This window comes from Mus pahari, chromosome 6 (assembly GCF_900095145.1).
Source record: "Mus pahari chromosome 6, PAHARI_EIJ_v1.1, whole genome shotgun sequence".
NCBI lineage: Eukaryota > Metazoa > Chordata > Mammalia > Rodentia > Muridae > Mus > Mus pahari.
Window position 1 is genome coordinate 46,260,609 of NC_034595.1, and position 13,721 is coordinate 46,274,329.

At 40.0% G+C, this 13,721-nt stretch overlaps 1 protein-coding gene across 2 annotated transcripts in view; it reads left to right on the top strand.

The window, feature by feature from the left end:
• Nucleotides 1–13,721, top strand: part of Tek (TEK receptor tyrosine kinase) — a 114,340-nt gene that overhangs the window by 62,636 nt on the left and 37,983 nt on the right. For both annotated transcript variants that reach the window (XM_021199778.2, XM_029539965.1), the window contains exons 7-11: nt 900–1,028; nt 3,444–3,595; nt 9,573–9,717; nt 10,006–10,161; nt 12,454–12,588. In XM_021199778.2, coding sequence (XP_021055437.1) covers nt 900–1,028; nt 3,444–3,595; nt 9,573–9,717; nt 10,006–10,161; nt 12,454–12,588 — 717 coding nt within the window. The remainder of the gene's footprint in view (nt 1–899; nt 1,029–3,443; nt 3,596–9,572; nt 9,718–10,005; nt 10,162–12,453; nt 12,589–13,721) is intronic.

Consider the following 13,721-nt stretch of genomic DNA (forward strand, 5'->3'; position numbering starts at 1 on the left):
TTGCTGAAATTCCTCATTGTTGTGAATGTACTTTCTTTGAACACAATTACTTAAAACTGATTTTAAAATCTTGTCTTCCTTTTTGTAACTTTGGGTCCTGGTGGTTGGTTGCCACTCAGTTTTTCTTTTCTTTTGTTCTTTTTTTTTTTTTAAAAATGAACACATTTCTCTATCACTTCTTATGTTGAGTAATTTGAAATTTTATCATGAGTACCTAATATTATATTGTGGGGGCTCTGGCGTATGATAAATTCCTTAGGAGGAATGCGCACTTTGTTTTGTTTTAATTTAGTAGACTCGAGCTACAGCTATGACTCTTAGTCATCAGGCCAAACTCTATTCAGGTTTTTTCATCTTTATCAGGGCTTCCCTGAGTAGGTTGAACATGCCTGTGGTTCAAGGGTCAGTCAAAGATCTGAGCATTTTTCCAACTCAGAATTTCTAATTTCCTTTCTCTTTCCAGTGACTGGCTCTTTCCTTCAACTTGCCAAGCTAATGGGGCAACAGATTTTCTTTTGAGTTTTTATCCTCTCGCATGGTGTCAATCATACCCAACACTTAAGTCAAAAACTGAAAAATGAGAAACACATCATTCCTATCTTCCAAATTTCACTTCTCCTTTAAAAGCCCCCTGGCTTCCTCTGCCCGCACACATTCTTCCCTGATTTCAAGTAGTCTTTTTTGGAATATTGTACTGTGAAATATGTTCTAGTAGACAGTTACTGAATTCTCTAGAAACAAGATTGACTAAAGTTTAAATCTCAGTACATCTCACAAATGGCACACTACTGTATACAACTCAGCCAAGATGATAGTATGGCAGGAAACTAAAATTAGCCATTGAGAGCCTTAGCTTTCTCTTTTTCTCTGTACTAAGTTTATAACATCTTTGTTTCCAGCATGCCCATCTGGTTACTATGGACCAGACTGTAAGCTCAGGTGCCACTGTACCAATGAAGAGATATGTGATCGGTTCCAGGGATGCCTCTGCTCTCAAGGCTGGCAAGGGCTGCAGTGTGAGAAAGAAGGTAAAGCAAGGTAACACTGTGGTCAGGGTCATGTTCAGCATGTCTGAAGAGAGCCCTACTGGTGGAATTCTTACCCTGGCATGCTAACACCCTCTAGCTATGTCTTAAACACACACACACACACACACACACACACACACACACACACCCCAAAATCAAACAACAAATAGTATTATACTTCTTCCTAAGGATCTGTAGTAGCTTCTTTTCTAATGCTGTGATGTGACATCATGACCAAGACAAGTTATAAAAGAAGATGTTTAATTTAGCTTATGGTTCCAGAGGGTTAGAGTCTCTGATGGCAATGGAAAGTCTTGGCTATAGATAGTTGGAGTAGCAGTTGAGAGCTATTGTCTTGATCTACAAGCAGGAGATAGAGACAACAAGGTGGGGTGAACAAAAAGAGGAGAAAACACTGGAGATGTCTCAGAGGCTTTTCAAACCTCAAAGGCATTACCAGTGACACATTTCCTCTGGCATCTCCTAGCCACCCATACCAAACTGGACACCCCTCTCAGAGATCCCAACCTCTAATATAACTGATGCAGATGCCCTCTTTCTTTTTGAGTTGTTCTTCTCTTTAACTGAAAACGTTTAAGAGACTTTCTAGGAAATGAGGACTAGAACACTAACTTCTAATCCTGACACTCCTAATCCTTCTCAAACAGTTTCACAACTCAGAGTCAAACATCTGAGCCTATGGGGAAGGGGGTCATTCTCATCCACACCAGCACAGGTGCCTCATAGTACCCTCACTTCTGAATAAACCAAATACTTGCTGAGATCTTCATAGACATACACATAAAACACCGGAACACATAAAACACCTGTACACATAAAAATATTAGACAGAGAGCATGTAATACATTTTACAAGGGTTAATGTAATTTAGAAAGAAATACATTTCCAGTTCAGTCTTTGCTCAGAACAAGGCAGCTGGCTTAGCTTTCTGTCCTTTTGATGAAATAGCTGAGAGAGTCAACAAGACTGTCTATAGGAGAGATCACACAATGTAACAGGACACCAGGAAGATTGAAGGACAAGATTTATTCTTTTTAGGCTAATCTACTTTTGAGTGAACTACCTGTGCTCCTGTAAAGACTACATTAATCTTTTCTGAGGACATGACCCAGTCGCCTGACTGTCTGACATAGAGGTCTCATCTATGAAAGCCTCCAGCACCTCAAAACACAGCCATGTTAAAGGTCAAATTACCAGAGCAGACACCTTTGGGAATACACTTAAACCAAAATCCAATGATGCTAACAACATCTCTGTATTTAGTTATGATCAGAATTTTCGTTTTTTTGTCGAAGACCTTGTACTTTAATTAAAAGTCAATTAATTCTCAATGGTACAGCTACTAGGCACATGAGTTCCTAACACCATCATTGCTTTTGTTAATACTGGGAAATTTTTATCTTTGTTCAATACGGCAGCACCATTTTTGATTTGACTGTTGGTTAGAGATTGCTTTGGGAGAGTTTATCTTATGTCTGTGACATAACTGTGTAATTTAAATCACTCCATTCTTATTATTTACACATCACTTACAGATTTCTCAACTAGTAAAAGACCTCATATACGTCCATGCTGAGGGCCATTTTGTTGATGAGAAACACGGTGTGGCTGTTTCCTGAGTTGAGGAACTTGATGATTGATTGATTGATTGATTGATTGATTTTATAAATCACTTTAAAAAGTAAGATGGAGATTAAAAACTAGGTTTGGTTATGATGATCATTTTATATTGAGGTTCTTCCTCTCTTTCCAAGTCCACTGAGGAAGCCCAGCACCATGGCAGAAGACCGCGCACTGCACTTTGGGTTCAGGAAGACATGGGCTTGAGTTTAGGTTTTGAGGCTCAGTCCCTTCTTCTGCAAAGTAGAGATATTAATAGTATCCTCAAATTTATTAAGCAATGATAAATTAAAATAGTTATAAAGCTCTCAGATACACTAGGTTTTAGTCTTTTTTTTTTCCTTAGTCTCTTTTTCTGTTGCTATGATAAGATCTTCTGACAAATCAACTTAAGAGAGAAAGGGTTATTCTGACTCAGAGTTCAAGGAACTCTTCCCCATCACGGTGGGGAAGTCAAGGTAGCACGAGCTGAAGAAGATGGTCACATTGCAACCAGAGTCAAGACCCAGAGAGCAATGAATGCTAGTGCTCAGCTGGTTGTCCCCTGCTCAGCCTCCCTTGGAACACTGGGAGTGTACCAAGTATGTCTTCTCACACCAGGTAACCCAGTCAAGATAATCTCTTACATACATGCTCAAAGACCCATCATCCAGGTGATGGTGAATTTTGTAAAGTGAATGATTGATTTAATCACGGTGAGTGACTACTAGACTAGCTATTGCTTTTATGCTGAAGATTACACCACATTGTTTTAATTTTTTTTCTCAAATCTAGGCAGGCCAAGGATGACTCCACAGATAGAGGATTTGCCAGATCACATTGAAGTAAACAGTGGAAAATTTAACCCCATTTGCAAAGCCTCTGGCTGGCCACTACCTACTAGTGAAGAAATGACCCTAGTGAAGCCGGATGGGACAGTGCTCCAAGTAAGAACCATTCTTCAGTCTGCTTAGCACCGTAGGATGGTTTCACTACAGCAGTCTGCCTCTGAAAACTGGGTTTTACTCCAGGGCTTAACCCCTTCCTGGCTGGTATGTTGCCATCTTTGATAAATGTCATCAAATGTAGATACTGACTCCCTCCAGTCTCACCACCTTCCTCTGTGTGGGCAGTGCTACAATGCTGGGTTGGGAATTTGCCATCACATTGGGGTTGTTAGACCTGAGTGCCAAGGATAGCCCCTATCCTACAAAACTGTCCAACCATGTGTACTGAACTATATACAGGTCAGATGATGTAAGACCCTCACATTATCTCCTCTAAATCCTACATTAAGAAGAGCAACCCATGAATGAGTAACATACTCTGCTGTCATGGCAAAGATCTTGTAATATATTGAGGGCTATATGCTCATTCTAGACATTAGGGTTTTTTTTTAATTGAAAATGATTTCTTTTATGCAGTATATTCTGATCATGGTTTTCCCTCCCTTGTCTCCTTCCAGATCTTCTCGACTTCCCACCCATCTAACTCCATGCCTTCTTTCTCTCTTTCTCTTTAGAAAAAAAAAACAGGCCAAAACAAACAAACCAAAATAACACAAAGCAAACACGAGGAAAAAACAAATAAAAAAAGTAAGAAACACATACCCACTCAGAGATATACACACATCCACAAAACTCAAAAAAAACACAAAATTGGAAACCATAATAGACAAGCAAAAGACAAGTATGTAAACAACAACACCCCCCAAAACAAACAAAAATCCAAACAAAGCATTATGAGCAAATTTTCAAAAAATTAAAAGTTTTGCTCATAATGCGTTGTTTAGGTAATTTTTGTCTTGGATAAGGTTTTGTTGTTGTAAAGAGACAACCAAGACCAAGGCAACTCTTGTAAAGGCAAACATTAAATTTGGGCTGGATTACAGTTTCAGAGACTCAGTCTATTACCATCATGGTGGGACATATGGCAGCCATAGTGCTGGAGGATCCAAGAGTTCTACATCTTGATCTGCAGGCAGCAGAAGTGGACTGTTCTCCAAAGGCAGCCAGGAAGAGACTCTGGATCGCATTAGCCAGACTTGAGCATACATATGGGACCTCAGGGCCCTGCCTCCACAATGACACACTTCTTTTAACAAGGTTACACCTCTTCCAATAAGACCATACCTTCTAATAATGCCACTTTCCATGGACCGAACATACTTAAATTACCACAGTCATCTTCTAGACATGGGCTTCCCTATAGTGTGGTTTGTATGCCCTGTAGGGCTCCATTAGAGAAAACTAATTTTTCCTTTGAAAGTAGTTGTCAATTGGAAATAGCTAGGTTTAGGGTTAGGAGGTGGTGTGTACTTCCCCTCTCAGCACTGGGATACCATCTGAATGTTCCAAGGTGTCTCACTCTCTGTCCTGTTGTGAGTCCCTATATTTTTTCCCATCTGCTGTAGGAGAACCTGATACTGGATGAGCAAAACACTGATACATATGTATAGCAGAATGTTATTAGGAGTCATTTTATTATTATGTTTCTTTAGCAGAACAGTGATTTTTGATTTCCTCCTTGGTCTATGGCCTATTTAGTCTCAGGTTCTTGGCCATCTGAGAAGTGTTAGGCATGGGTTTCATCTCATGGAGATGGACCTTAAATCTAATCAGAGGGTGATTGGCTACCCTCCTGACTTTTGTGCCACTATTGCACCACCAGCATATCGTGCAGATAGTTACCCATTGTAGGTTGAAGAGTTTGTAGCTGGGTTACCATTCTTCTCTGGTAGTATACAGAGTATCTTTCTGTACCCGGGACACTAGTCATTAAGGGGTGGAGGCTCTAAGTAGACACCAGCTTGACTTTTCCGTATTCAGTGATTAATGGGGGTGTTGACTTCAGCCATAGGGCCTTATCAGTTTGTGGAGAGCAACAAATAGTCATGGCAATAGCCTGGGTTGTTTGAGGGTTTCCATGAGACCCCTTTGGCCAATAACTTGATTAGATGTAACCTAATCTGGGCACAGGCTGTTTCACTTGGTGGCAAGAGAGATCTATTTGGGCCTTTGTCTTCCCAATCAAACATTCCATTCAAATATTTTTCATGTATTTCATGTATGATTTTCATAGTGCTATATGAGTTTACACTCCCAACCAGCAATGGATGAGTCTTTCCCTTACCCCACATTTCACCATCATAAGCTGTCATTTGTGTGAGAATATCTAACAAGAGTCTACAGTTGTAGGCTTCTATGTGATCCCTAAAATGGCCCTTAGTTTTAGCTGTTTCTCTACCAATTCCCTACCACCTCCTTCCTTCCCCCTTTGTTTAATCATCCTATTCCAGTCCCTTCCCATCTCTCCATAGCTATAAATGCTATTTCCACTCCCTCAAGTCCTTTCCTCTATACCCAACACCTGTGGCTATATGGATCATAGTCTTTAACAGCTAACATTCACAAATGAAAGAATACATACTACAGTTGTTTTTTGGGGTCTGGGTTATTTCTTTCAGAATGATTTTTTTCTCTAGCTCCGTCTATTTACCTGCAAATTCAATGATTTCATTTTTTTTTAGAGCTGAGTAATATTCATTGTGTAAATGTCCCACATTTTCCTTATACATTCCTCTATTGAGAGACATCTAGGCAGTTTCTCATTTCTATTGTGAAGACAGCAACAATGAACATGGATGAGAAAGTATCTCTCTTGTAGGATGAAATATTCCTTGGGTTTATGCCCAAGGGTGGTATAGCTGGATCTTGAAGTAGATCTATCCCCAGCTAACTGAGGAATCGCTACCCTGATTTTCATAGTGCTATACAAGTTTTCACTTCCAACCAGCAATAGACAAGTCTTCCCGTTACTCCACACATTCACCATCATAAGGTGTCTTTGATGGAGAAGACACACCTTAACTGTGGATGGTCCTTATCTAAAAATTCCTTTTCCATTCCCATGTGCTGAGTGTTTCCCCATAGTTCCCATTTAGGGTATGGTGAGATTGTGGTCTAGCCCTAGACTGTGAACACACAGTTTCCCTGGTGTCACTTACTGAAAGGTCTGTCATTGTTCCATTTCATATTTTTAGCGCATATTTTAGTTGCAGATTAGATTGCTGTAGACATGGAGTCTGCTTCTCAGCTCTTTATTTTGTGCTTCTTAATCTCATGTCAATGCCATGCTATTTTAGTCACTTCTCATTATGACAGGAAGCTTGGTGGGACACAGGAAGACATGTTGTTGAGATGTCTACATTCTATTGGAGTCCACAGGCAGTAGGAAGAGAAAGACTTTGGTTTTGGCTTAGGCCTTTGAAAACTGCAAAGCCTACCTCCAATAATACACTTCCTCCAATAAGACCACACATCTTAATTCCTCTCAAGTAGTACCATTCCCTGATTGCTAAGCATTCAAATATATGAGCCTATGGAGGCCATTCTTACTAAAATCCACAGTGAACTATATATTTTAAAGTAAGACCTAAAGATTTTCTTCATTTCTTTTGGTGTCTTTTCTAATGGTTCCTCTTTCATCTCTAATTTCATTTTCTTGAGTTCACTCTTTTGGTTAATTTGATGCTCTATTTTGTTTACATTTTAAAGAGCCAATTCTCGTGTTTTTCATTCTCTGCATTTTGTTGTTGTTGTTCTTTGTTTCCATTCATTGATTTCTCCTCTAATCTTAATGTTTTCTTAGCATCTACTGACTTAGGGTTTGGTTTGTTTTTCCAGACCTGTAAGGTGTATCATTAAGGTAGTGTCTGTCTTTTGTTGTGAGGTGGATTTCTTGTAAGCAAGAAGTGGTTCCTGCTTTCTTTTTTATAGTATCTATTAGTCCATGCCTTTTGAATGAAAAATTAAGACCATTGATATTCAGAGTTAATATTGAAAGGTGTGTATTGATTCGTGTCATTTCACTGACTTTGTAATGTTTGGGGGTTTTCTTTTCTCTTGATTAGCTATTATTCTAGTATGGATTGAGGTCTTCCCCATGGCTATTTAGGTAGGATTGTTTTCTCAGCAGTATTCCTTGAGTATTCAGGATTCATTCAAGTATTTCCTGTAAAGCTGGCTTAGTGGTTATAAATTCCTTTAGTCTATTTCTCATTGTTAATGTTTTAAATTTTCTTTGAGGACAGATAGCTTTCTTAGTATAGTTTTCTGGGTTGGGGGTTGTTGTCTTTTGGGATTTGAAATACTTCAAGTCCTCAGTGCTTTTGAAGTTTCAGTTTAATATCTGCTGTTATACCAATAGACCCATTTTTTTATATGGGACATAATGTTTCTCTCTCTCTCTCTCTCTCTCTCTCTCTCTCTCTCTCTCTCTTTTTTTTTAAAGATTTATTTATTATATCTTAAGTACACTGAAGCTGACTTCAGACACACCAGAAGAGGGCATCAGATTCCATTAGGGGTGGTTGTGAGCCACCATGTGGTTGCTGGGATTTGAACTCAGGACCTTTGGAAGAGCAGTCAGTGCTCTTAACCACTGAGCCATCTCTCCAGCCCGATGATGTTTCTCTCTTGCTTTCAATAATCTTTCTTGTCCTGTGTATTTAGTGTTCCTAATTATAATAAGGCAAGGAGGTTCTTTTATGGCTGTCTCTGTATTACCTAAATGACTCCTGTATCTGAATTGGCATGTCCTTTTCTAGCTCTGGGAATTTTATATATATCATCCTGTGCCTTTAGAATGAAATTCTTGTTCCATGCCTATAACCCATAGATTTGGCCTTTTCAGAGTGTTTTATATATATATATATATATATATATATATATATATATATATATATATATATATTGAAATTCCCAGTTTAGCTTCTTACTAATTTATTTTTGTCCTGTTCCTCCTCCTTGTATTCAGTTTTAGATATTCTATACCTGGAGGCTTTTTTTCTTGAGCATTGGTCTCAGAATATGGGTTTTGGGGATCCATCTAATACTTAGGGTCACTAATGCTTGGCACTGAGCTCCAGGTAAGGTTCCATGCTCAGCTTCTTTCTTTGCTCTTCGGTTGATGGAATCTTGCTCCTTGCTATGGCCCTAAGGTCTCATCATGATGAAGACAGTTCTTAGCCAATAAAGGCTCAACAATCTATCTCACAGAGTACATACTTGCATAGTGGGGTAAGGCTATGAGGCTCTGCCTGACATTGAGTTTCATGTGACATGCCTGATACTAGATAAGGTCTAAGACTTGGAGTTAATCTCTCTACCCTGCAATGAAAAGCAGGCATCTCTTTCCACACTATGCTGCTTAGAGTTGGGGGTACTCCAAGCAAGTTTGCTTCTTCCTTCTACAGTATACCTTTTCTTATTTTCATGGTAAAAGTCGGCACTGGGTTCTCTCATCTTATTCCCTCAGCTCTCGTGAAGGCATTTTGGTGAGTGGATAATAGCTCTTTGGGTTTATTGCTCTATGAAGAGACCATTGCTGGAACTTCTAATTCAGCTGTCATCTTGGTCTTCTGCCCATAACTTTTTTAGCATTGCCTGCCTCAGGTTTACACAAAAGGCAACTGGATGGGTGAGGTTAAGTATCTGTGGAAGTAGACAAAAGTGTCCATGTGTCTTTTCCCTTTGCCCCGTTCCTAACAGCCCCTCAAATATGCAGGAAGCTACTTTGTCCTTCCATCCTACCATATCAAAAGAAGGAAAAAATGCTACCCAGGGCAGTTTTAAAAGAATTAAACTCCTTGCTGGTAAGTGTTTATTTGACACTTTCAAACACAAATACAACAGCAGGAGCTGGGAGGGCACCAGTCCAATACAAACTTTCAGGGCTGCTACAATAGCTTTGGAAATATGCCAGAGATTATATTAGCATTGTACTTAGCTCCTCAGTCTCTCCTAGAAAACTTCCTACTAAACAATGAGCTGGAGTATGTGTTATAAGCCTTTGTGTGTAAGTATCCCAAGAAATTCTAATAGGTTTTTTTTTTTTTTTTATGTGTTTGACTGACTGTTCTAGCCAAATGACTACAACCATACAGATCGCTTCTCAGTGGCCATATTCACTGTCAACCGAGTCTTACCTCCTGACTCAGGAGTTTGGGTCTGCAGTGTGAACACAGTGGCTGGGATGGTGGAAAAGCCTTTCAACATTTCCGTCAAAGGTAGGCTTCTTGCACTATAGCACAGAGGTAGGCTTCTTGCACTATAGCAAGGGCATTTTCTTGAAGCAGTGATGGAATCTGCTGAGTCATGGCACAAATTTTAGATTTTATGCCTTCATGTAATCAGCACCCACTGAAGGATTGTGGGAGAGGGCTCTTTTAAGGAATCGTTTTAAAGCAGGGATAGCAGTGGGGAGACAGGCTTGAACTGGAGAGTTAGCTATGAGATTAAACCATAGCATACCCCTAATGCTCAAGAATGACTCTAACCGCTAAAATTGCATTTAGTTCTTCCAGAGCCCCTGCATGCCCCAAATGTGATTGACACTGGACACAACTTTGCTATCATCAATATCAGCTCTGAGCCTTACTTTGGGGATGGACCCATCAAATCCAAGAAGCTTTTCTATAAACCTGTCAATCAGGCCTGGAAATACATTCAAGGTAAGGTTTGGATGCAAAAGGCACCAACTGGAAGTCTAGTATCAGAAAAAAAGATGTCCCCTATATATCAAAGTCCCCTACCCATATCAGCCCATGCTAATAGAAGGGCATAAGAAAATTTTGGTACATGCAGAAGCCATGAGAGTTCTAGGAATGACTTGCTTCATAACACTGAGCCCTCTGGCACACAGACGTAGCCATACATTGGGCTACCATCTTTGTAGCATTTCTTCTCAGACCTCTGAACTACCAGTCATGACTGTAGAACTCTACCACTTCTGGCCATGGTGGAAAGTATGATTCTACAATAGGAACAGGAAGATCTTGGGCCATGATGGAAAGGCTGAGGCACTTAATGTGCCTGAATCTTGAGAGCAATTATTTCTTCTGTGTTAGACACACCCCACCCCGCCTTTTGTTTTTACCTTGTCTCATCCTGAAGACAGAGAGGGTTTTATTAAAAAAAAAAATTTTACTCTGGAAAAATTTAGTCTGTGGAGACAGGATTGCACTTAGGGTAGGGAAGAGAGGGGGTGTTGTGATGAGAGCTGCCGGCCCCTCCCAGCAGAGGAAAAATGCTGTAACTGAGACAAAAGACTGTGAATGTCATGAAAAGGGTAAATGTGTCTTAAAACATATATTAGCTGTATTTGCTGCATGATAATGTAAAACTATAATTTTTAAAGAGTAAGTTAAAAATAAATACAGCAGGGGCTGGTGAGATGGCTCAGTGGGTAAGAGTTCCGACTGCTCTTCCAAAGGCCCTGAGTTCAAATCCCAGCAACCACATGGTGGCTCACAACCATCTGTAATGAGATCTGATGCCCTCTTCTGGAGTGTCTGAAGGCAACTACAGTGTACTTACATATAATAAATAAATAAATCTTTTTAAAAAAATATTACATATATTTTTTTAAATATATATATATATATATATATATATATATATATATATATATATATAGAGAGAGAGAGAGAGAGAGAGAGAGCATTGTCAGCTGCTCATGCTCTTTTAACGGGGCGACCTTGCAGACAGTTCTACCGTTGCCCTGCTAGTGGGCAATGTGGATTCTGCCACCCCCAGTTTCATCCAATTATGCCTAGCTTCCCTAATTTATTTCCCCTAGACTTCCTTTGTTCTACTGGATGTAGACATTTGTGAATATTATGAAAACTAAGAAAAAGGAGGCTTTGCTCATGCAGGGGACCTGGCAGAATCTCCAGCATCCCCGTGGTGGCTCAAATTGGTCCAAACTCTAGTCCCAGGAGATCGGACTTACTCTGCCGACCTCCACGGGCACCGGGCACCCACATTGTACACTTAAGTGTACAGGTAAAACACACTCCCATACACAAAAAACAAATAAACAAGTCTAAAAATAATATAAGAAAAACGTGCCTGACTTCATAATGCAGCTGAATTTGATACACAGAATAAGGTGACATTATCTATTACTGAACTCTTCATATTCCATTGTACATACAGCCCAAATTTAGTATCTCAGGGATCTAAGGTTTTTTTTTTTGTAATATGGCTTTAATAATGAAGAATAATCTAAGAACTGTTAAGCATAGTTCACTTTTTCTTTTTGCCAGTTAACAACTTATAAGGTAAGTCAGAAGTCGAACTTTGCAGTATCCATAGCTAGAAAGACAGAGATAAAGGAATGGGCAAAACACATATTTAAGAGAAAAGCACACAATGTCCATTATTGGTGGAGCGTGCTTTTAAGGGACTCCAGAGCTCCTCACTGTGGGAGTCTGACTGCTAGAGATCCATTGTCTGGTAACATTAAACAAAAACCTCTGGGCCTTTTGTCTCGAGACAACTAGATTGTAATCAGTTTATGTCCTTGAAAACAATGAAAATAACAAACATTTTAAATTATGTTAATTGAGCCCCCAAGTATGGCATCCTATGTTAGGATCTGTTAGGATTAATTTTGCAAGTGAAAATGCAAAAATGCTAGAGCAGAAATGTATACAGGGCCTAAAAATATAATGCTAATGTATAGACCAAAACCTAAAAATATATGTGCTAATATATATACTAAAACCTAGAAATATACATGCTAATGTATATACCCAAAACCTGGAAATACCTGTTCCAAGTCTTAATTTCTCTTATATTGGAAACTGTACACCCTTGAAGATGGAATTGCCTCTTTATTTCACTGAGACACTGCTTTTTAAAAATTAAAAAATTTAGTTTGCATTGCAAAAGCAGCCACTCTGGTTTGCAGAACATAATAGGATGCATGCCGAAACTTTCTGAACTTTCTCTCTTCCCAGCGATGAATGAGATTGTCACTCTCAACTACTTGGAGCCACGGACTGACTACGAGCTATGTGTGCAGCTGGCCCGTCCTGGAGAGGGTGGAGAAGGGCATCCTGGGCCTGTGAGACGATTCACAACAGCGTCTATCGGTCAGTTGAAGCCAACAGACATTTATTCCTGAGCTGGGTGGGAGGGGGAGGAAGAGGAAAGAGGAAGGAAGCCCAGGAAGGGTGGTGTTGGGTGAGTGGGTGGGTGGGGATGGAGGTGGAAGGACTTTGCTGTGGAATGGGTGGGAAAGTGACAGGAAGACTCGGTACTTCAAGCCAAACAGTTCCTTTATTTGGGCTGGACTGCTGGTTCATCTCCCTGGGGGAGGAGGACTGTGGCCATTCAGGGGGACAGGGGAGGAAGCAGATGAGCCTTCAGGAAGGCAAGGACATCCCTGAGATTTACTTAGCAGCCACTGTGTTGAACCTTGACTTCTGTATATCACCCCCCCCCAAGCTTCCTGTTTCCATTCCATGGGGCCACTCCGGGCTTCTGCCACAAATATGCTTCAGAAATTCAAGTTTATTTATTTTTTTAAAAAATAATTTCTATTTTTCAAAGTAATTTGTGCCCATAGTTCAAACATCAAATACAAGGAAAGGCTTTTGTCTGAAGGACAGTCCTCCACAGCTCCACCCCTCCTCCTCCCCCAGCCGTACTTCCTACCAGCAACTATGTAAAGCTAGTTCTTACAGGGTTTACCTTCGTGTTGCTAAGTCAGTGGTTTGGATGTATCAGAACCACCAGAAGAGTTTATTAAAACAAGTTGTTGGACTTTATTCCCAGAATTTTTAAAAAATATTTTTTATTATTTTGTGTGTATGTCATTCCCCTGACCTCCTGCATGTACACATGTCTGTACAATACATTCATACAGTGTCTGTGGAAGTCGGAGAGGGCTTCAGAGCCCCTGGGACTAGAATTATAGCCTGTTGTAAACCATCATATGGGTCTGGAGAACAAGCCTGGGTCCTTTAGAAGAGAAGCCAGTGGTCTTAACCCCTGAGCCATCTCTCCAGCCCCATCTACACTGAACCTTTGATCCAATAGGTTTGAAGCAAGGCTATGGTTCAACAATTATGGTTTCTAATACATTCCCCAGAGATGGTTAATGCTGCTGCTGGCCTTGGTCCACATGGTCTAGGTAATATGTATAGAAGCATCATTCTCTCTGTGCTTCTTTCTATCCTTCCTGCATTTCTTTCTTCTTTTCTCTGTCTCTCTCTCTCTCTGT